Source organism: Mustela putorius, unplaced genomic scaffold (assembly GCF_011764305.1).
Source record: "Mustela putorius furo isolate JIRA1106 unplaced genomic scaffold, ASM1176430v1.1 tig00000129_pilon_pilon_pilon, whole genome shotgun sequence".
In the NCBI taxonomy this organism is placed as follows: domain Eukaryota; kingdom Metazoa; phylum Chordata; class Mammalia; order Carnivora; family Mustelidae; genus Mustela; species Mustela putorius.
Window position 1 is genome coordinate 23552460 of NW_025421290.1, and position 24322 is coordinate 23576781.

Below are 24322 nucleotides of genomic sequence, written 5' to 3' on the forward strand. Positions count from 1 at the left end.
TCTTTTTTTTTTTTTAAAGATTTTATTTATTTATTTGACAGAGATCACAAGTAGGCAGAGAGGCAGGCAGAGAGAGAGAGGAGGAAGCAGGCTCCCTGCTGAGCAGAGAGGCCGATGCGGGACTCGATCCCAGGACCCTGGGATCATGACCCAAGCCGAAGGCAGCGGCCCAACCCACTGAGCCACCAGGGGCCCTATGAATTTCAAATTAATGATACTGGATGAAAGAGGCCAGACAGGAAGTCCACACTTTATGGATCCATTTATATAAATAATGTTGACACTGTAAACTATGGTAACAAAGCAGACTAGTGGTTGCCTGGAGGAACATAGTCTAGAAAGGGCTACAAGTAAGAATTACAAGGAGGAGGGCACCTGGATGGCTCAGTTGGTTGATCAGCTACCTTTGGCTTAGGCCATCATGATCCCAGAGTCTTGGGATTGAGCCCCACATAGGGCTTCCTGCTCAGTGGGGAGTCTGTTTCTCCCTCTGCCTCTCACCCTGCTCGTGCTCACTCTCAATAAATAATAAATTTTTAAAAAATCTTAAAAAAAATTGCAAGGGGGCACAAGGAAACTTCAGAGTATATGTTGTTCATTTTCTTGCTTGTGATGGCTCCATGTATGCATACATGTTATCTGTTGTATTCAACTACCTCTTCTCAGAAAACATTTTGTTTTAGATAATATTGAATTTAGGAGAAGTAAAATTACAATAAAATGATACTCCCTAATTATCACTGATAGGGTCTTTGACAGCATAATTAAAGATCTCAGTATGAAATCACCCTGGATTAGGGTAGGATCTAAATCCAATCATTGGTACTTATAAGAGGAGAGGACAGAGACACAAAAGGAAAAAGCCCACATGAAAACCAAAGCCAAGGTTGGAGTTCTGCAACCACAAGCCAGGGGCCAGCGGCCGCCAGAAGTTGGAAGAAGTGAGGAAAGAATTCTTCCTGTCACCACGGAGCATGACCCTGCTAACACCTTGGTTTCAGACTTGTGGCCTCAAGAACAGTGAGAGAATAAATTTCTGTTTTTAGCCACCAAGTTTGTGGTGATCTGGTGCAGCAGCCATAGCAAATGAATACAATTTTTTTTTTTTCTGAGAATCTAATACATTAAATATTTGAAAAATCGAGTAAAACTGTATGCTGTGAAAAGTCTCGTTCCCGTCCCTCTCTCCTATTGCCTAGTTCTCTTCCCATCTCAAGCACATGCATAACCTCAGGATTTCTTGAATATTCTTACACAGATTTGTAATGTATATCAACAACAACAACATCAACAAAAAGATATGTGTTTCTGTACACACTCACTTTCTTTAAAAATAAATCAGGAGGGACACCTGGGTGGCACCATTAGTTAGCCATCTGCCTTTGGCTTGGGTCATGATCCCAGGGTCCTGGAATAGAATCTAGCATCTGGCCCCTTGTTCACGGGGGAACCTGCTTCCTCTGTCTGCTACTCCCCCTGCTTGTGCATGCGGTCTTTCTGTGTTAAGTAAAATCTTTTAAACATAAAATAAATAAAAATAATAAATCAGGAAAAAATGTTTTGCATATTTTTTCACTTCGTGAGACCCTGATTTGTTTCCCCAGTTAGGCCACAGTTCCTTAAGAACATGCATATACTGTTCCCCCAATAAGAAAATGTGGACTGTGCACCCAGGAGCATTCAGTAAAGGGTAACTAGGTAACCTTGAGCACCTGGTCCTCACTAGTACTCTCCATTTCCTTACCTCCCGCTGCCCATTCTGTTCCTCTGAGCCTACACTCACTGATGTCCCCAGTGGTCTCCATAGCAACAATTTAGTGGACTCTTGTAAGTCCTTATGTTGCTGGACCCCTTAGCAGCAACTGACACTGATTCTTGTAACATTCCTTTCTCAGGGCTTTGGTAATGTCACACTGTCCTGCTTTTCCTCCCTTCTCCTTGGCTATTCCTTCTCTACCCTCAGGGTTCTACTCTAAATCCTCTTTTCAATCTCTTCCTTTTCCCCTAGATGATTTTATTCACTCCTGTGAATAATGCCCCATTCTACAGCAAAACCAAGCCCCTGAATCCAGACCATTTATATAGAAAGATAAATAGATAGATAAATAGATAACCTCCACTCGTTATTTGTCTTACATATCATGGGTATACCCCCAAACCTTGCCCCTTCCTCCAGTATTCCCTATCTCACTGAATACTATTCCTGCCACAGTAGCTGCCTAGGGCAGAAACCCAGATATCATCCCTAACATTTCTGTGTCCTTCACTGTCCACTCTCACCAAGTTCCGTTGAGTGTCCCCACTTCCTAATCATCTCTCAAAATGGTCTCCTCTCCACTGCAAGTCATTACTCTAGCCCAAACACCACCATCTCTCCCAAGATTCCTTCCACAGCATCAGCTCTTTTGCAGCTAGAGTGATCTTTATAAAATGCAAATCTGAGCATCTCTTCGTTAAAAATTTTATATAACTCCCCAACTGTCTTTAAAAACAACTTCCTTAATCTAATTTCAAGGTGCAAAATCTACTATTTTCCTACTCCTTCAGCTTCATCAAACCCCTTTCTCCACTTCACTGAACTTTCAGTTCCCCCAACTCATGCTGCCTTTTCAGGGTCAGAACGCAGACACTTAGTAACAAGGTGTCTGGATTTGGACTCCAGCAAGGGCAACTCACTAGCTGACCTTGGAGTCCCTTCTTTTCTTAACCTTCCTGTGCATCAGTGCCCTCGTGTAAAAAGGGATCATAACAACACCTATGTCAAAGGTGGTTGTATTAAATTCGTTAATATATGCAAAGTAGTTCAAAAAGAATGCCTACCTTACAATAAGCTCTCTATAAATATTGTATTTTTACACAAGCGCTAGTGTTGGGGAATGCAATAGGTCTTTTGCTTAATCAGGCTTTCAGTGGGGGAGGAGGAGAAAGATATTAAATAATTTAACGCAGATACAAGCAGAAAGTACAAAGTGGAAAACATAAAAGAACATAGAACCCAAGTGTTCCTCACCCAGACCCCTTAATAGCCTAAAAATCCATAGCAATGGGTGGGAAGCAGAGAAATTCCTCCAGATCATAGGTGGCGCTGCAACACCCCCAGCCGGCCCGATAGAGGGATATGGGAGGACGCGCTACAAAGGTCACGTGCGCTTGCATTTACCGCCCCGGCGTTCACTTGCTCTTCTTTCCACGTGATTCATATCCTCGGGGATGATTGGTCTGTGCGAGGCACGTGGGTGGGGGCGGCTCGAGGCGGGGCGGGGCGGGGTGGGAGGAGGGGTGGGGCTGAGGGGCGGGGCTGGAGGGGGGTGGTTCGGCGCGGGGGCCGTTGGCTCCAGACAAATAAACATGGAGTCCATCTTCCACGAGAAAGTGAGTGTCCGCGTTCGGTGGGGAGCTGTCTGCGGTGCGGGGGCTGCGGTGGGGCGCGGTACCTCCTCCTCTCGGAGCGCCGGCGGGGGCCCCCGTCGCCCCCGTCCCAGTCTCGCCGGGCAGAGGAGCTTCATAGGGCGGGGAGCTTCACCGACGCCCCCACCGCACCCTGTGCCCCAGAGGCGGCTGCAGGTGGAGTCCCGGGCCGGGAGCGCCGGGGAGCTGGGAGGGAATGAAGCAGGGCCGGGGGCGCCATGGGGCGCGGGAGGGGGCTGGCACCGAATGGGTTAGCTTCTGCTCTTCCCCTCCACTTTCCGTGGGATTCGTTCTCCAGTCCCTTCTCCTTCACTCGCCTAGGTTTCTAGCTGTTCACCTCTTCGACAAGTCCCTCGACCCTTGCCAGCTCCACCCCACTCCTCCAGTCCTGCTCCTGGCGGAATTAACTTTTCCTTCTCTGGGCTCCTCAATTCTATGTTGGAACCTCCCATACACTTAGATCTCTGGGGTTGTGTTCTTGTTCGCCTGCACTGGGTCCAGGAGCCTCCCGAGGGCGGGGTCCTTGGCTTGTCCCCTGTAGGGGCTGACACTTAGGGAAGTGAGGTAGGAAATCCTCCGCGCCCCTAAATAGGGAAGTCGTCACAAGAGTTTTTGTTACGGGATGTTTAGGTTTCGTTTCTTTTGGTAGTTGCATCTTTCCGGATGGAAAGAGAGCAGGAGGCCAGCTCTCTTATTATGTATTAGGAGTGGACGGGAATAATTGTGTTTTGGTCCGCCTAGTGTTCGTGTTTTACTCTTGGATGACCACGCACTTGAAGATGCTGTTTGTGGCATGTGGAGGAACTCGTCTTTTCTCACACACAGTAAACAAGCTATTTGGGTGTGAGTGAAACCTTCTTCAGGACAATTTTGGCACATGATATGTTGTTTCATAATAGTTTCATGTTTGGAAAGGGTTGCTAGTGAGGTTATTATGTAGTGAGAGCAAAGGAGTTTTGTTTTGTTAAATACTTGTACACTTTCATTGATCCATTTAAAAAGTCACACAATTCAAAGCCATCAAAGATGAAAGGGGCACAGAATAAATCTAAACGAGTAGTTAAGTAGAATGCTTTTCTTTGTAGAAAACATTTTAGCACATTTTAACACTGGAGTAGACCAGTTTTTATGTGTGGGTAAGGGCTCAATGGTATAGTTATCACTAATCTTTTGACTCAATTGACATGATTTATGAGTCTTGCACAAGAGAAATTTAGTTGCATAAGGAGATTGGGTGATGAGAACCCTACATATACATATTTTTATTATTAATTTTCAGAAGTTTAGTGTAGGACCAGATGTTTCAAATGGAAGACTTTAAACATTTCCACACCACCTCTTGAGATTCATATAATATGTTTTTACAAATATGGATTGGTGGGTATGAGGCGCTATTCGGATAGATTTCAGTGAAGGTAACAACTGAACCACCAGATCAGAAGCAGCTGGGTGCCAGCCTCATAAAGATGTCCTTTCCTGAAAGAACTCACTATCCAGGGATGCCTGGGTGGCTCAGTCTTGAGCCTCTGCCTTTGGCTAGAGTCGTGATCCTCGGGTCCTGGGATCCAGTCCTGCATCAGGCTCCTTATTCAGTCGGCATCCTGCTTCTCATTCTGCCTGCCACTCCTCCTGCTTGTGCAATCGCTCTTTGACAAATAAATAAATTAAATTAAAAAAAAAAGTCACAATAAGCATCTGTGTAGGCTTAAAGATACTTAAAATGATACCTTGGTCATCAACTTAAATGTACTTAATAGGTGAGGCTGGTAAGGTTTGGGGGGCATATTTCAAGAATGGGAAGCACTTGTAACCATAGGGCCCATTGTTAATCTTGTACTCAGCCCATTCTGGGAATGTTTTAGCTTAATATGCCATTTTCTAGCACACTCCCTTCCCCTATGCCACACACACTTAACCTTTGCTAGACTCAGAGAACCAGCTTTGACTCTAATGAAGCTATGTATGTAGAGATACCTGCCTACAACAGGCCTTGCAGCTGCCTTCTGTGGGATATTGGTTTCCCCATTTTCAGAGTTACCATTTTGAGTGTCCTTTTTAAAGATAGAATCTAAGCTTAACAGTTGCTTGGTGATCTGTCACCGGTGCCTAAGACCATGCCTGGCACATAGTAATTGCTCAATAAATATTTGACCGAATTGAGAATTTCTTGAGCTTCTAAGATGTGTGTGGTGCTATTTATCTAAAGCAAATAATTTTTTTTTAGATATGTCAGGCTTTCTAGGCCATCTATGGTATCTCACATATCCTTGTTTGATGTGTGTATGGGTATCTTACCCAACTATCTAAGATCATAAAACCCGGGGCACCTGGGTAGCTCGGTCAGTTGTGTAGCTGGCTCTTGGTCTTAGTTCAGGTTATGATCTCAGGGGTTATGTGGTCCAGGCCTGCGTGGGGCTCCATATTGAGCACAGAGTCGGCTTCAGATTCTTTCTCCCTCTCCCCCTATCCTCCTCCCTCCTTAGATGTACTCTCCCTCTCTCTAAAATAAATAAAAACATCTTTAAAATTTTTTTAAAAATAAAGTCATAAAAACCATTCTTAGCTACTGGAGCAGGTTGTATTTATCTATAGGCTAGGGTTTGCCAACCCCTAGCTTAGATCCTAATACTAAATGGCCACTAACTGCTGGGTGTTTTGGTTCTGGTGTCTGCTGTCATGTTTGTTACTACTTCTGTTGCTGCCTGCTCTTGGTACAGTCACTGTGCCATCTCAATTGGTACTTTTAATGTAATGAAAACTGAGAATGATAATCAAACTTTTGGGGATTGTATTTGAAAATACTTAAAAGATGCTGAGCTTTGACTATAATATTCATTTTGCCCTTCGGTGATTGTTGGTTCATAATTGTATTTAGGATAGTTTAGGTTTGGGAATAACCAAATTCCAAATGAGTGATTTGAGGAAGTAATAATATCATAGACATGAAACTTCTGCCTGAGTTTGAATCCCAACTCTGCCATTTACTACCCATACGATCTTGGGCAAGTTATTTGTTATATCTCTCTGCTCCAGTTTCCTCCTCTGTGGTGCAAGGATAGTAAAGTGTCCACCTCGGCTATAAGCACTTGGAAGGCTTCCTAACCAGCAGTATAGACATACTGGCTGTTGTTGTTACTCAGATGCATGTGTTTGCTGACCCTCATAATGGGAGTGAAACCTTATCATCCCTGAGATGGGATGAAGATCTGTTAGGTTGATGGCGTGACTCTTTAGGTTAGGCCATTTCTGAGCACACACTCTTAGGTTTATGCCTGGTTTCTATTGTAATCTGTTATAAACAGTAGTATCTCTGGGAATTTGAACTAGTGGCAGGTTGGTCCTGAAGACTTTGGGGACAGTAAGGGAGTGATGTGGTTCCAGTTACTATTTATGGTTTTGGATTTTTTTTTTATTTTTTTTTTAAAGATTTTATTTATTAATTTGACAGAGAGAAATCACAAGTAGATGGAGAGGCAGCCAGAGAGAGAGAGAGAGGGAAGCAGGCTCTCCGCTGAGCAGAGAGCCCGATGCGGGACTCGATCCCAGGACTCTGAGATCATGACCTGAGCCGAAGGCAGCGGCTTAACCCACTGAGCCACCCAGGCGCCCTGGATTTTTTTTTTTTTTTTGAAGATTGTATTTATTTATTTGACAGACAGAGATCACAAGTAGGCAGAGAGGCAAACAGAGAGAGAGGGGGAAGCAGGTTTCCTGCTGAGCAGAAAGCCCAATGTGGGGCTCGATCCTAGGACCCTGGGATCATGACCTGAGCCAAAGGCAGAGGCTTTAACCCACTGAGCCACCCAGGCATCTCACTATTTATGGTTTTATAAAACACCTTGATAGGGACATCTGGGGGCTCAGTGGGTTAAGCATCTGCCTTCAACTCAGGTCATGATCTCAGGATCCTGGGATTGAGCCCTGCATTGTTCTCCCTGTTCAGTGGGGAGTCTTCTTTTCACTCTTGCTCTCCCTGTGCTTTCTCTCTCTCTCAAATAAATAAATAAAATCTTTTTTTTTTGAGATTTTATTTATTTACTTGGCAGACAGAGATCACAAGTAGGCAGAGAGACAGGCAGAAATTGAGGGAGGAAGCAGGCTCCCTGCTGAGCAGAGAGCCCAATGAAGGCAGAGGCTTAACCCACTGAGCCACCCATGTGCCCCATCAAATAAATAAATAAAATCTTAAAAATCAAATAAAATATCTTAGTTTGTTCATTCTCTAATCCCAGCACAATAAGTCTGGGCCTGAAATCATGGAATTTCAGTACTACTGAATTTTGACTATGGCACAGATAAACTTCTATCTAACTTTGGTTGAAGTTCCATGAGCAAGAGGTGGGTGGGAATAAGTTGGGCGCAGGGATGGGTAATCTTAGGTGGGGCCATTGTGCAATTTTTTTTTTTTTTTTGGTTCATACAGAATTTGATTCATCTTGTGACTTTAAAAAATGATTTTAAATTTGGACAGAACAGTTCTTTTCTTCCATTCAATCATATTAGAAGTACAGAACTTGATGTTTCCTACAGCAGTAGTTTTACTGAGACAAGGTTTGATATTAAATGCTTACTTTTTTTTATTTCAAGGCTTTTTTATAGAGACTTTCTTTAGTTTTTTTTTTTTTTTTAAGATTTTATTTATTTATTTGACAGAGAGAGATCACAAGTAGGCAGAGAGGCAGGCAGAGAGAGAGACGGAGAAGCAGGCTCTCTGCAGAGCAGAGAGCCCAAAGTGGGGCTCGATCCCAGGACCCTGGGATCATGACCTGAGCTGAAGGCAGAGGCTTTAACCCACTGAGCCACCCAGGTGCCCCTCTTTAGTTTTTTTATAGAGAGAATTTTTAAACTAATAGTTGGATTCACAATTTCAATGTATGTATTCAATGTGATGACTGTAGTTTGAGAGTACCAAGCTGAGGCATGTAGCCTGTCAGATGGACAGAAAATTTGCATTAGAACTGTCCCCAGCAAATCCAGTGTCTGGTAACTGTAGTAGGGAGCTCTTGATATGTGAAAATAGCTGTATCTTAGCAGAGGTCTTTTTGTTGTTACTTGAAATTTTTTAAGTGTAACAAAACCAGGTTAGGGACACATGACCTGAGCTGAAGTTAAAAGTCGGATGCTGGGGCGCCTGGGTGGCTCAGTGGGTTAAGCCTCTGCCTTCAGCTCAGGTTATGGTCTCAGGGTCCTGGGATTGAGCCCCACATTGGGCTCTCTGCTCCACGGAGAGCCTGTTTCCTCCTCTCTCTCTCTCTGCCTGCCTCTCTGCCTACTTGTGATCTCTATCTGTCAAATAAATAAATAAAGTCTTTAAAAAAAAAAAAAGTCAGATGCTTAACCAACTGAGCTACCCAGGTGCCCCTTGAATCTGTCTTCTTTAACATTAATTGATCCATACTGTTGCAGGTGGCTGTAGCTAATTCATTGTCATTGTCATATAGTATTCCCTTTTGAATATAACACAATTAACCTCTTCCACTCTGATGGCATCTGGGTGGTTTGGATTGAGAACGTTACGAATAGTGGCTCTTTTATAGATGTCTTTTGATAAATGTATGTTTACATTTCTAATGTTGGCATTATGCACGTAGTTGTGGAATTGCTAGATCATAGGGTTGGTAGATGTTAAGCTTTAGTAGATACTCCAAATAGTTTTCCCGAGTGGGTGTGCAATTTAATGTTCATCAGCGGTATACAGTAGTTTTAATGTTTCTAATCTCCAACATTTTAGGCTTTTTGGAGAGTCTATAGTAGTAACGCTGTGGTTTTACTATGTCATTCCCTGATGGTTAATGAAGTGGAACATCTTTTTGTGTTTTTTAGCCATTTGGCTATCTTCTTGTGAATACTTCTTTGTCTTGCCCATCTTTCAGTACAGTAGAATATTATTAGTAGGAGGTCTGTGTATCTCTTCAATTCACATTTTATTTTTCAGAAGGAGTTGCTTTTTGGCAATAGGAATACAGTAGGAGGGAAACAAGGTTAAGATAAGTTCTCTCTCACTATGTAGCTGTGACTTGAGGGAAAGATTTTGTCTTCACCTTCAGGTGAAGTACCTATTCTGTACTAGAATTTGAAGATGAGTTTATCTCAGTCCCCTATCTCACACTCAGATGGTCTCAATGCTTCCATCCTGTTCCGTTGTATACATATACCCTGTATCATTTTCAGAAACTGAATCTTGTTCCTAGAAAATTCATTAGGAAAAATATGTATCTTGCAAGATGTTGCTCTCTGGGGTGACCATCTCTTGAGTAACGTAGCTCAGAACAAATTGCACAAGGTAAGACAGGCTGGGGAAGACTTTACTGGGGAAAAAGAACAAATTGCACAAGGTAAGACAGGCTGGGGAAGACTTTACTCGGGAAAAAGAAAGCAAGGTTAGCAGGAAAAGAAAAATGTCATCTTCTTCCATCATCCCGCAGAGGGATCTGTGTTCACAGGAAGGGATCTCACCCACCAGGCTGTCTCCCTTCTTACAAGGCAAGCATGGGAGAGTGGCCTTGTTGTGGGGAGCAGAGTGATAGGCAGACTGCTCAGTGCCAGGCAGCTTGGATTTAGTTTTGGGGAGCCAATGGTTTGAGAGCCAGCCACCCAGCACCTGAAGACTCTGGGCCCGCGGGAAGTTGTACTCACTCCACTCCGCACCATAGGAAGGTGGTGATCTTGAAGATCCTGTGTTTTCGTGGATGCAGCTCTCCTTGCTGGCTTGTCTGGAAATGAGCTCCAGGGGTGGTTTTTGGAAGTTTTGCCCATTGTACTGTACTATATACACATTTTGTGCAGAGTTCCCCAAAGAGAACCTTGGCTCTCTTAGCTTCAGTCTTCATTAACATCAAATGGGATCTTTCTTACATATATCAGTTCTTGAAATTCTTTTGTTCACTGATTTCAAATTCCTTGAATATGTATTTTTTTTAAAGATTTTATTTATTTATTTGACAGAGACACAGCGAGAGAGGGAATACAAGCAAGGGGAGTGGGAGAGTGGGAGCTTCCAGCTAAACAGGGAGTTAGATGCTGAATCATGACCTGAGCCAAAGGCAGACGCTTAATGACTGAACCACCCAGGTACCCCTCCTTGAATAAGCATTTAGATTGGGTAGAATGTCTTGATAAAAGAATACAAATGTTCTAGGGATTAAAATTCCCTTTCAGCATTTTTAATTTGCGTTGGAGCCTCCGAAGATGTATGTATTTTAGGTACTGAAAATGAGAGGTGCTAATGTTTTTTATAGAGTAGTTTCTAGTAAAGTATGAAATTTGACATATCTGATAGAGAGTGATATTTGTTTAATATAAATCATTCTTAAGGGGCACCTGGGTGGCTCAGTGGGTTAAGCCTCTGCGTTCTGCTCAGGTCATGATCTCCTGGGATCGATCCCCCCCCACATAGGGCTCTCTGCTCAGCAGGGAGCCTGCTCTCCCCTCTCTCTCTGTCTGCCTGCCTCTCTGTCTGCTTATGATCTGTATTAAATAAATTAAAAAAAAATCATTCTCAAGTTTTTGTTCATATAGCTAAATAATTATAGTTTTATTAGTGGTAAAATAATGAAGGAAGTGTTAGCAAGTGAAAACTCCTGCATTTATGTTAATCATACTTATCTAAAGCCAAACGGTTCTGTTTGGCTGCATTAAGTTAATGATTAAATTCCTCTTTAGAGGAAGCTACTGTACAAATCTGTTAAACCAGTCACATTTGAATTTTTTCTTTTGGAAATATTAGCAAGAAGGCTCACTTTGTGCTCAGCATTGCTTGAATAATCTATTGCAAGGAGAATATTTTAGCCCTGTGGAATTATCGTCAATTGCACACCAGCTGGATGAGGAAGAGAGGATGAGAATGGCAGAAGGAGGTGTTACTAGTGAAGACTATCGCACATTTTTACAGGTACTGATTTTAAACCCACTAAATCACGTTTTTGTTTTTTAGTTTTTGTTTTTTAATGTGGGTACTGTTTAGAAAAGGATGCGCCATTCTTCCTATGGGGCTCTGACTTGTTAATTATAATTGTGCTCTTGACTGTGTACATGGGAATGCACAAGATGTTATTTTAAATATGCACACTAATGACAGTTTTTATCCTTCTCTCCCCACCCTCAACCTCCGCCTCAACTACCTATCCAAATTAAACAGCAGCCTTCTGGAAATATGGATGACAGCGGTTTTTTCTCTATTCAAGTAAGTAGTCAAAGCGTGCTCTAAGGGTTGTTTATGTCCCAGGCACTGTTCAAGCTAAGAATAGGGTTGATGTGAATATCTTTTCACAGCCTTTCATGGTCAGTGTAATGATATGACCTTCAGAAATTCCTCCAGTAGACGGTGTCTAAGAGTGTATGATTATTAAAAAAATAAAAATGAGGGGCACCTGGGTGGCTAAGTGGGTTAAGCCTCTGCCTTCATTCAGCTCAGGTCATGATCTCAGGGTCCTGGGATCAAGCCCGGGTTGGGCTCTCTGCTCAGCATTCTGCACCACCCCCATTCTTGTGATCTCTATCTGTCAAATAAATAAATAAAATATTTTTAAAAAATAAATAAATAAAAAGTAAAAATGAGCTATAGAGCACAAGAAAAAAAACTGGAAAAAAGTGTAAGATTATACTCTAGATTTTTATAGAGATAAACATGAAAATTAGGATTGTAGACGCTTCATTTTATTTTATTTTATTTTATTATTTTTTATTTTTTTAAGTAGGCTCCATCCCCAACCTGGATTTAAGTGTGAGGCTTGAACTCACAACCCTGAGATCAAGACCTGAATTGAAATCAACAGTCAGACGCTTAACTGACTAAGCTAGCCAAGCACCCCAGAACATTCGTTTTTAGAGTAGGGCTTTTTGAAAGGAGACTATTTAATTTACATCTGGATGCTGATAACCATAATTCCAATAAGTTGCAGTATTTCATGCTTCCTACTTGTGTAAATTTGAGAAAACGCAACACCTCACTGCCTTCCATTTAAATCCACCTACCAGGATTGGATTCCTTTATTATGGTCTATGGCTTCTGCTGGTTTTCTTTTTTGCAACTAAGGTCTCCCCTTGAATTCTGTGGGTGATTGTACATGTACTGGTGAGATCTTTTATCTTCTCTTTGGGTCTTTCACTCTGTTTCTGACCCCTGAGAGGTTGAGAGGTGTGTCCAGAGTTCTTCCAGAAGCTCTCATGAAGAGTCTGTTTATACACATATCTCTGTCGCACTCCCCTGTGCTGTCCTGCCGGACTCCTTATGCAGCAGCCTGTCCGCCCAGGGCTCCATGGTGGCCTGCAGCCCTCCGTGGCTGCTGCAGAACTGGAGGAGGCCGGGGCAGGCCCAGCACCTGCCGTTGCCTGTGTGTGCAGTGCTGTTCTTGGTGCCTGCTCACATGTGCCCACTGCACTGCATTCACTGTGTGTCGGGCAGGTATCTGCTTCACTTCCGGCTCCGTTGGCTGCCTTGGAGGGCAGAGGGTGAATTCTCAGAAAGCTTTTTGTTTTCTCAGTTTGAAGTAATCAGGTATGTTTTTGTGGGTTTTTTCCCCCTACAAATTACAAACCGATGATAACAGAAGCTTAAATTCTGAAAGCTTCCGTTGAAATTCCTAGAAAAAACTCTTTTTAATAGACAGAATTTTTATCACTACTGAAACCTCTAGATAGTGAGTTGATATAACTTTTCTAAAGCAGGACCCGTAGCAGCCAAATTATGGCATGTGTATATTGGACTAGTTTTAAGAATAGTACCCGCTGGATAGAATGTACATCTGGATTTTTGAGGCACTTCTATCTAGGAATTGTGTGCTTCTCTGGATGTTCCAGAAACCTAGTGTAAATAGCACTCCTTTAATGCTGTGTTTGTTCTTCTATGGATTTAGTGATGCAGCTACACACACACACCTTTAAAAAACCATAACCTTCTGGGGAAAATTATATATAAAATACAGTTGTTTATACCCTAACATGCTATACTACTTAAATAATTGATGGTTTAGCTTATGGAAAGTTGCTATTTTTTTTTAACAGGTTATAAGCAATGCGTTGAAAGTTTGGGGTTTAGAACTAATTCTCTTCAACAGTCCGGAGTATCAGAGGCTCAGGATCGATCCCATGTAAGACTTTATTTTGCTTTTCCTAAATTTGATTTTTAAAGTTAAAATTTCTTAAAGAAGAAATGTTTATTCTGAATACTTTTGTTTTGATGATCCCTGTTTCATTCCCTCGGTTTCCCATTACATTTTTGGGGGATGTCGTGAACATCTGCCCACTGAGCCTTCCCCACACCTCAGTGTCGGAGCTGATCTTTAAATGCTGTGCGAGGCCAATGTGTGTGCCTGGCACCACTAATCTGCAGAGAGATTTATACTGTTTTGTAATTTCTTAAAAACCAGTGATCCCTAACTGTGAGCATAATCCTAATGTTTTTTATAATACTTGCCAGTAGATAAAGTAAATGAATATGAACTCTACTATTTCAACTTGTGTATGTATCTTTTTCTTTTTCTAGAAATGAAAGATCATTTATATGCAATTACAAAGAACACTGGTTTACAGTTAGAAAATTAGGGAAACAGGTAATGTTTCTCCCCTTCCCTCTCTTTTTTCTCATTTTCTCATTTTGCACTCCATTTGTAACTATAATGTAAAGGATTGGTACCTTAAAGGTGAAGAAAGTTACCATATATGTGTATATGGTACGGTTTCAATCTTGATAGATTTGCTATTTCTTTTTTTTTTTAATTGAGATTTTATTTATTTGACAGAAAGAGACAGTGAGAAAGGGAATATAAGCAGGGGGAGTGGAAGAGGGAGAAGCAGGCTTCCTGCTGAACAGAGAACCTGATGCGGGGCTCAATCCCAGGACCCTGGGATCATGACTTGAGCTGAAGGCAGACGCTTAAGAACTGAGCCACTCAGGCGCCCCGAGATTTCCTATTTTAAAAGACAGTATCAATTTCCTTGGGGCACTTGGGTGGCTCAGTCATTAAGCATCTGCCTTCAGCTCAGGTCATGATCCCAGGGTTCTGGGATCGAGCCCCACAGCAGGCTCCCTGTTCTGTGAGAAGCCTGCTTCTCCCTCTCCCACTCACCCTGATTGTGTTCCCTTTCGCGCTGTGTCTCTCTCTCTGTTAAATAAATAAATACAATCTTAAAAAAAAAAAAAAAGACAGTATCAGTTTCCCTTATGGATTTATTTATAACAACCATGCAGAGTTGGCTCTTGAACAGCATGAGTTTGAACTACATGGGTCCACTTACACATGGATTTTTTTTTTACAGTACAATACTGTAAATGTATTCTCTGTATGGTTTTCATAGTAACATTTTCTTTTCTCTAGCTTTATTGTAGAAATAAGTATATAAGGGGCACTTGGTTGATTGTAGAGCATGCAACTCTTAGTTTCAGAGTTGCGAGTTCAAGGCCCATGTTGTGCATGGAGTCTACTTAAAAAAAAAAAGGTACATACATAATACATTATACAAAATATGTGTTAATTGTTCATGTTAGCAGTAAGGCATCTAGTCACCAGTAGGCTATTAATAGTTGAGTTTTTTTTTTTTTTTTAAAGATTTTATTTATTTATTTATTTGACACAGAGAGATCACAAGTAGGCAGAGAGACAAGCAGAGAGAGAGAGAGGAAGAAGCAGGCTCTCTGCTGAGCAGAGAGCCCGATGCGGGACTCGATCCTAGGACCCTGAGATCATGACCTGAGCCGAAGGCAGCGGCTTAACCCACTGAGCCACCCAGGCGCCCCAATAGTTGAGTTTTTTGAGGAGTCAAAAGTTACATGTGGATTTTCAACTGTGGAAGTTGACCCCTAGCCAGGGTCAACTGCACAATTTAACTATATCATAAGAAAAAGTTTCTATTTAATACAGATGTGGTTATTTTTAGTGGGTTTTTATGTGATAAAGATGTTAATCCAGTTAATGGTGACTTTTATAGATTTGTGTCTAGTGTATAATAGTGTCATGAAGCCTAAAACAATGTCCAGCGTGAGTAAAATTTTTTCAGTTATGTTAGCTTTAGCATATCAGGATTATTCACATGCCAAAATGCCATGTAATACATATATCTACATGAAGTCATTTCTGGTTTTGGGTGGGGGGCAGTTTCAAAAAAGAATATCAAGAAATGTACTTAAAATCAAGAAATGTACTTAAGATATCATTTTTGTAAACAATAATCAAAGATCTTTATATACATGATACCACTTTCGAAACAATTATTTAAAGTCCTTTTTTTTAGAATTTAGAATTTTCAAAAGATGGTTATTGTAAATGATCAAATATAAAAAGAAATGAGCTATTGGTATGTTCAATAACAGGGATGGATCTAAAAATAATTAAGCTAAATGAAAGAAGCCAGACACAAAATACTACGTAGTGGATGGTTCTATTACATAAAGGTCTAGAAGATTCAAGGCAACCTATAGAGACAGAAAACAGATTGACCAGTGGTTGCCTGGGGATGAGGAAGGCAAGGAGCAGTGAGAGATTAGGATTATATGGGGCACCAGAAACTCAGTTGTGGTGATGGTTTCTTAGGTGTATAGATATGTTCGACTTCAAATTGGACATTTTAAATGTGTGTGATTTCTTGCATGTCAGTTACATCCCCATAAAACTTAAAAAAAAAAAAAAAAAGTGATACAGGGCAGGGGCACCTGGGTGGCTCAGTGGGTTAAACCTCTGCCTTCAGCTCAGGTCATGGTCTTAGGGTCTTGGAATCAAACCCCACATCGGGCTCTCTGCTCGGTGGGGAGCCTGCTTCCTTCTCTCTCTCTGCCTGCTGCTCTGCCTACTTGTGATATCTCTCTCTCTTTGTCTGTCAAATAAATAAATAAAATCTTTAAAAAAAAATAACAGAACAAAAAGGAAAATGAAATCAAGAACGAGTGCATTGAATTAAATCAATGAGATCATTCAAAAGCAGGAACTGTACTGTTACCTTGTAAGTCAGCTACCTAGAGGCAGCTTCATGTGACATGGTTATCCCTAAAGATCCCTCTTAAGTTACAAAGAGCAGGGAAGGCAGAGTGGCGCATTAGGGGTGAACTGAATGGGAATCAACTCTAGGGAAAGACAATGGAGGACACTGCCAAGATTATTTAACCTTTGGCTTTTATTTATATTTTTTTAAAATGCAATTAAGTATGCCTTACTTTTTCTGTATAAGGTAATCACTAGATGTCTTTTTTTTTTTAAAGGTTTTATTTATTTTTTTTTATTGGACAGATAGAGATCACAAGTAGGCAGATAGGCAAGCAGAGAGAGAGGAGGAAGCAGGCTCCCCGCTGAGCAGAGAGCCCGACGCGGGGCTCGATCCCAGGACCCCGGGATCATGACCCGAGCCGAAGGCAGAGGCTTTAACCCACTGAGCCACCCAGGCGCCCCTCACTAGATGTCTTTAAGATCTGAAAACTTAGGTCCCAGAAGTTCCTTTATATTGATTTGCATATAAACTTAACATCATTATTTTGATAGGCTGTAAAAATTTTAGTTCTTAATTTTTTAAGATTTTATTTATCTATTTGTCAGAGAAAGAGTACAAGAGAGCACATAAGCAGGGGGAGAAGCAGGCTCCCCACTGAGCAAGGAACCCAATGTGGGGCTCAGTCCCAAGACCCTGGGATCATGACCTGAGCTGAAGGCAGACGCTTAACTGACTGAGCCACACAGCCATCCCCCAAATTTTAGTTCTTTGAATGTTTAGGGTGCCTGGGTGGCTCAGTCAGTTAACTGTCCAAGTCTTGATTTTGGTTCAGATCTGATCTCATGATTCGTGAAATCCAGCCCGCTGAGCAAGGAGCATGCTTGAGCATTCTCTCACCCTCTGCTCCTCCCCACACACTCTCACTTACTCTCTCTCTTTCTTTCTCAAATAAATAAAACTTTCAAAAAAATTAGTAAATAAAACTGAGTTTTCACATTTTAAATTACTTTATCTTTGACAAATACAAGAAATACTATCATTTTGATTTATCTTTGGCTCTAATTTCTATTTTTGTTTATAGTTATAGTTCTCATTACATAGTCTTTTGTATGAGGTTCTTGTATTACGAGAAAGATGACTGGAAAAGTTTCTTTTATTTTCCTGTGTGTGTTTTTTATTCAGGTGTAGTTAACATGCAGCGTTGCATTAGTCTCAGTGTGCAGTATAGTGAATCAGCGACTCTATGTTACCCCGTGCTGCTCACGGTCAGTGTATTCATCACCTTCACCCGTTTCACCCATCCCTTCAGTTTGTTCTTTGTAGTTAAGAGTCTGTTTTTGGGGTGCCTGGGTGGCTTGGTGGGTTAAAGCCTCTGCCTTCAGCCCAGGTCATGGTCTCAGGGTCCCGGGATCAAGCCCCACATTGGGCTCTTGGCTCAGCTGGAAGTCTGCTTCCTCCCCTCTCTTTCTGCCTGCTGCTCTGCCTTCTTGTGATCTCTCTCTGTCAATTAAATAAATAAAATCTTTTAAAAAAAAGTCTGTTTTTGATTTGTCTCTTTTCTTTGTTCCTTTATTCTATTTCTTAAAATTCCACATATGAGTGAAATCATATATTATTTGTCTTTCACTGACTGATTTCACTTTTTTTTTTTTTTTTTTTTTGACAGAGATCACAAGTAGGCAGAGAGGTAGGCAGAGAGAGGGGAGGAAACAGGCTCCGCGCTGAGCAGAGAGCCTGTGCGGGGCTTGATCCCAGGACCCTGAGATCATGACCTGAGCTGAAGGCAGAGGCTTTAACCCACTGAGCCACCCAGGCACCCCCCCCCCTTTTTTTTTCTGATTTCACTTATTATTATACTCTCTAGATCCTTCCATGTTGTGGCAAGTGGCAAGAGTTTTGTTTTGTTTTTGTTTTTTTCAGATTTATTTATTTAGAGAGAGAGAGAGAGCATAAGTTGTGGGGGAGAGCCAAAGGGAGAGGGAGAGAGAGTCTTAAGCAGATTCTGATCTAAGCACAGAGCTAGACTTAGGGCTTGATCTCTTGACCCCCAGATCATGACCTGAGCCAAAATCAACAGTCAGAGGCTTACCCATCTGAGCCCCCCAGGTGCCCCAAGATTTCTTTCTTATGGCTGAGTAAGCCATTCTTTTTTATGGCTGAGTAATATCCCAAGTGTGTGTGTGTGTGTGTGTGTGTGTGTGTGTGTGTGTCTCTTCTGTCTTCAGCTATTCATGTGTCGGTGGACACTTGGGCTGCTTCCATAATTTGGCTCTTGTAAATAATGCTGCAGTAAACATAGAGGTGCATATATCTTTTCAAAGTGTTTGGTATTCTTTGGGTAAATATCTAGTAGTGGAATTACTGGATTGTAGGGTAGTTCTATTTTTAATTTTTTGAGGAACCTTGATACTGTTTTCCACAGTGGCTGCACCAGCTTGCATTCCCACCAGCAGAGCAGAAGGGTTCCTCTTTCACCTCATCCTTGCCAACATTTGTTGTTTCTTGTGTGTTTGATTTTAGCCGTTCTGACAGCTGATTATCTCATGGTAGTTTTGATACGCATTTCTGTGATGATGAGTGATGTTGAGCATCTTTTCATGTGTCTGTTGGCCATTGGCATGTTGTCTTTGGCGAAATAAATGACTGGAAAAGCATTGTATCTGTCAAAATCAAGAAAACGTAATAGGTCATGATGCTGAGTCATTTTTGAAAGTTCTGGATCTTGTGGGTTAAATTAGGAGTCCTGTGAAGTTGTGACTAAATGATCTTAATTACATGTGTTAGGGTCTTAGTGATGTTTGTAAGATAATTGGCGATTATGAATTCTCTTCCTGGAATGTCTAGTTTTCTCACAACTGAAATCTTTTTAAATTTTATTTATTTGAGAAAGAGGGAGAGCATGTGCAGAAGCAGGAAGAGGGGTGGGGGGAGAGAGAATCCTTGAGTAGAGTCTGCATTGAACCTGGAGCCGAACATGGGGCTCCATCTCATAGCCCTGAGATCATTACCTGAGCTGAGACGAGAGTCAGACACTTAACTGACTGAGCCAGGCACCCCTGAAATCTTTTGACCAAAATTATCAGCAGTGGGAAAATTTTGCATAGTTTATATTTCTTCAGTATAACGTGATAAGGATTTTGTTGGGCCAATACTTTGAAAAAAGATTCAGTTATACCTATCAATAAAGATACTTTAAAGTACTGACTTAGTTTGGGAGTGGGAGATTTAGAATTTATGACTTAAAGCAAAATTCTATTTTTAAACATTTTAAAGGCATTTTATTTTATTATTATTTTTTTTAAAGATTTTATTTATTTATTTGACAGAGAGAGATCACAAGTAGGCAGAGTGGCAGGCAGAGAGAGAGAGAGGAGGAAACAGGCTCCCTGCTGAGCAGAGAGCCCGATGTGGGACTCGATCCCAGGACCCTGAGATCATGACCTGAGCCGAAGGAAGCGGCTTAACCCACTGAGCCACCCAGGCGCCCCTTAAAGGCATTTTAATATTGATAAATCTGCAGTACTTATCTCAGTTCTTAAAAATCACATTACTACTTTTAAAAAATCTTGATTTAACAGTGTTTTCAGTATTTAGATAGTCTTACTATGTTTAGACGTGTTATATCCTTAACACATGGAACTTCCTTATTACTTATGATGTACATTAACTTAAATATTTACATTTTTTTTTCCAGTGGTTCAACTTGAATTCTCTCTTGACGGGTCCAGAATTAATATCAGACACATACCTTGCACTTTTCTTGGCTCAATTACAACAGGAAGGTAAATAAAGACCCAAGTTTTTATAGTGCTATTTTTCGAAGTAGCTAAATAAAACTAGCTCTATTAGGTTTAAGTATAAAAAGAACTTTAGGGCAGTGAAATCATCTTGGTGAACCTTAATCTGTGATTTGGATGACACCATCCAGGCGGAATTCTCACGGATACTTTGCCCTCACCTGAGGATGCTGCTTCCTTAGCAGCCCCACTAAGTGTGGCTTTTTTTCCTTCCAGACCCCACAGACCCCCATGGTTAAGGGTCGGGGTGGGTAATCTTCCTGCTTCTCCTTGCCTCTCTTGGGCCACTGTCCTTTGCTGAAAACTCTAGCTCCATTAAAATACCTGACCCTAAAAAATTAATTAACTAATTAATTAATTAAAAAGCTAAAATAAAACACCTGACACCGAGTAAACTCTCCCTCCTGTTCTTTTGCATTTATGTGATCCCCCTTTTCCACAGAAGACTTTTAGAGTCTGACTCGCTGTTTTCTCTCAACTTGAACTCCCTTTTGTCATTCTTAAGTGAATTTCTACATCAAAATAGGAACCACATCAGCAACACCTTGACTGGGTTTTGAGCCTTGGTTTCCCAGCTCCTGTTTTCAGCAAGGAGGGGGTTGTATGTGTGTGCGCCTGTGAGTGTCTGCGTGCATACGTGTGCGTAAGGTTGGAGGGGGTCAGCTGTTTCTACAGATGATTCATTTTATCCGTATTTCACATTATTACACACATTATCTGGCTGTATCCTTACAACAGCCCTCTGAGGAAGGTACCAGTATCATCAGTTTAACAGTGGCAAAAACTGAGATGTAGCGGATTATACTGATTCACCAAAGACCATGCTCAGTCTTGGAATTGGAAGAGCTAGGACCAAAACCCTGGCCATCTGATTCCAAATTCCTTGCTCTTACCCACTCCTTTACCTGCCTATTTGTTAGCATTTAGTGAGTAGTCTCCTTGGTCACACGTTCTCTTGGTAGGGCCCTTTGCATACATTATTTCATTTATTCCTCAGTCGCTCTATGAGATGGCTATCCCATCTTACAGATGAAGAAAGTGGGGCTTAGAAACTTTCAGTAGTTTGTCCTAGATCACCCTGCCAGTAAGTGTAAGAACCATTATTTGAACCCAGGTCTTTACCACCGTCAGCTTGTATTCTTTCCACTCTACTGTGCTGCCTTTCCATCTGCTGTCATTTTAAACCTATTTTTAATCTCTTACTAGCTGTTTTAGTGTATTTTTGCCTTTTTTTTAGGTTATTCTATATTTGTTGTTAAGGGTGATCTGCCAGATTGTGAAGCTGACCAACTTCTACAGATGATCAGGGTCCAACAGATGCAGAGACCAAAACTCATCGGAGAAGAATTAGCACAACTGAAAGAACAGAGGTAAAAGTAGGCCTGCGGTATGGAGTATACGATAGTATTTCATCACAAGAATTACACTTTCTTTCTTTTTCTTTAAAGATTTTGTTTTTTAAGTAATCTCTATATCCAGTATGAGGCTTGTACTCACAAGGCCGAGATCAAAAGCTGAATGCTCTAATGACTAAGTCAGCCAGGGGCCCCAAGAATTACATTTTCATGCTTACTTTGGGTGTGTGGTTCTTTTATTGTTGGTGATTTTTTTTCTTTTTAGACTTATTATATTTTTAGTGAAGTTTTTTGGTTCAAACTTGAATCGATTCTTTGAATTACTTAGTTAGCTTAGATCCAAATCACAGCATGATCTTTTTATTTTTAAAAAAAAAAATTATTTATTTGACAGAGAGAGAGAGAGAGATCACAAGCAGGCAGAAAGGCAGGCAGAGAGAGAGAGAAAGGGAAGCAGGCCCCCTGCCAAGCAGAGAGCCCGATTCAGGGCTCTATCCCAGGACCCTGAGACCATGACCCAAGCCGAAGGCAGAGGCCTAACACACTGAGCTACCCAGGTGCCCCAGCATGATCTTTATATTATGAGATGCTCTGCCAGAAAACGTGTAATTCTTGACTTACATAGACTCTTTGGGGGCAACTGGCTGGCTCAGTCAGTGGATCATGTAACTCTCCATCTCGGCATTGTGAGTTCAAACCCCACATTGGATGTAGAGATTACTTAAAAAAACCAAAGGTAAGTGCGAGCCCCATGTTGTATGTAGAGATTATTTAAAATAAAATCTTAAAAAAATTATTTAAAAAATTTTTTCATTTATAAGTGTCTCTATTGTTCATCCAAAACAGAAGACTGATCTGCAGTTACTCTCTGTTTTTGTTCTTCAGAGTCCAGAAAACAGATCTGGAACGAGTCTTAGAAGCAAATGACGGGTCGGCCACGTTAGACGAAGATGAGGAAGATTTGCAGAGGGCTTTGGCACTAAGTCGCCAAGAAATTGACATGGAAGATGAAGAAGCAGATCTCCGCAGGGCTATTCAGCTCAGTATGCAAGGTCGCGATGTTTGGATGTGTATTTCATTTGTTGTTAAAGGGCTGATTCAGATCATTCTTTGTTCCCCTGGTAGTAAACGTACTGTTGGTAAAAGTTCTTTGAAAATTACTGCAAGAGCAGTAACTATGTGCATACAGTCAGCTAGCTTTCTTTTAGCTTTCTTATAATATAAATAACTTTTTACAACCTAGTTATGTTTTTATGCTGGTTTTTCCATTTGGTTATAACAAATGGAAGCACAACAATAGCACAACAATAAATGGAGCTTATTTAGCACAACTAGCACAACAATAAATGGAGCTTAATCTCTTTGGGCAAAAAGCAGGGAGGCCCTTCCTAGACCAGCTATTCTGTAAATGTATGCTGTTGGATACAAAGGAAGGCCTGGGCAGAAATATTTAAAAAGTCTAATTTAGGGGCTGTGCAACTTAACAACTTAAGCCCACTTGGATGGGTCCACCTTGACAGTGACATAAGGAGAATGAAGATGTATCCCCCAGGGAGTCCAGGCAGAGGGAATTGTCTGGGATATAGTTCAGAGAAGCTTCCTGAAAGGTGTGCTTGGTTTTTTTTGGCTGTTTTGTTTTCATCCAATTAATGTGAATTTGCCTTCTGCTTAATGAGATTACTCAATGGAATTTCTTAAATATCTAAACAAAATTGAAATTATGTTACTATGAAGATTATCCTTTCTATCCTGAATTCTCCTGCCTCCTGGCACATCTTGGAGTGCTTCATATGTGTGCAATCCCATTTTTGATTAGTAGAGCCCTGCTCGATTAGCCCAACAGTGAACAGACAGCAGCTTTTATAATTTTAGAGATTTTGGGGACCTCCACTTTTCTTCCTGCTTTATTTCACCATCTTAGCAGGATCTCTGCTTGGTGCAGTTATTAAGTGAGAACAGGGACACACACTTCCTTGACTTGGTATACATAGCGTGTGAGTATTTTAGGTCAGAGGAATACATAGAATGGGTTTCCAGTCAACCACTTCAAGTTGTTTCTAGTTGCAAGGGCCCATTCGTTTCTGGTAAGTTAAAGAGGGCGCACACATGTGATGTTAATGACTCTTCCTTCCAGGTTGGCTGTTGGACTTACATCCTCACATCCGCTGTGTCACAGACAGGTGTGGACATGGATTATATTTGAACTGCCTTATTCAGATTTGTCTTTGAAAGTTTCAGAGCCTTTCTTATATTTATAGAATAGTAGCACAATATTTTTAAGAGGAGAACTTTTCAAAAACTTGCTCAAATAAGTATAAACATAGGGTTGCTTAAATTGGTAAATAAAGGGTTGCCTGGGTGGCTCATTTGTTTAACTGACTGCTTTCGGCTCAGGTCATGATCCTGGAGTCCTGGGATCGAGTGCCACATCAGCTCCCTGCTAGGCGGGGAGTCTGCTTCTCCCTCTCACCCTCCCCTTTCTCATGCTCTCTTTCTCTCTCATTCTCTCTCTCTCTTTCTCAAATAAATAAATAGAATCTTTTAAAAAAATTCTTAGTTTTTAATCTTTTTAAAAAAATTGGTTTTTTATTCTGTTTTCTTTTGTTTTCAGGTAGTTCCAGAAGCATATCTCAAGATACTCCACACACCTCAGATACACATCTGACTTCAGAAGAGCTCCGGAAGAGAAGAGAAGCCTACTTTGAAAAGTAAAGTAGTTGGTACAATATTAAAATTGCATATTTAATGTGTGCTTTGTCTGTTGTGTCTACAGTTTATACGTGTAGAGCTTTGGTTTAAACTATTTTATTTGGATTCTCGCCTTTCAAAAGATTGGTTATACCCTGA

General features: G+C 41.2%; 1 protein-coding gene across 14 annotated transcripts in view; it reads left to right on the top strand.

The window, feature by feature from the left end:
* Window positions 1–3273: 3273 nt before the first annotated feature.
* Window positions 3274–24322, top strand: part of ATXN3 (ataxin 3) — a 36821-nt gene continuing 15772 nt past the window's right edge. For 2 of the 14 annotated variants that reach the window (XM_004739038.3, XM_045071151.1), the window contains exons 1-9: window positions 3274–3372; window positions 11135–11299; window positions 11546–11590; window positions 13411–13496; window positions 13892–13958; window positions 20018–20105; window positions 21358–21490; window positions 22361–22527; window positions 24087–24183. In XM_004739038.3, the coding sequence (XP_004739095.2) occupies window positions 3349–3372; window positions 11135–11299; window positions 11546–11590; window positions 13411–13496; window positions 13892–13958; window positions 20018–20105; window positions 21358–21490; window positions 22361–22527; window positions 24087–24183 (872 nt within the window). In that variant the 5' untranslated portion in view covers window positions 3274–3348. Of the gene's footprint in view, window positions 3373–3615; window positions 4250–11134; window positions 11300–11545; window positions 11591–13410; window positions 13497–13891; window positions 13959–20017; window positions 20106–21357; window positions 21491–22360; window positions 22528–24086; window positions 24184–24322 lie in introns of those variants that run through there. The other 12 variants (XM_045071119.1, XM_045071139.1, XM_045071115.1 and 9 more) reach the window with 12 other exon arrangements.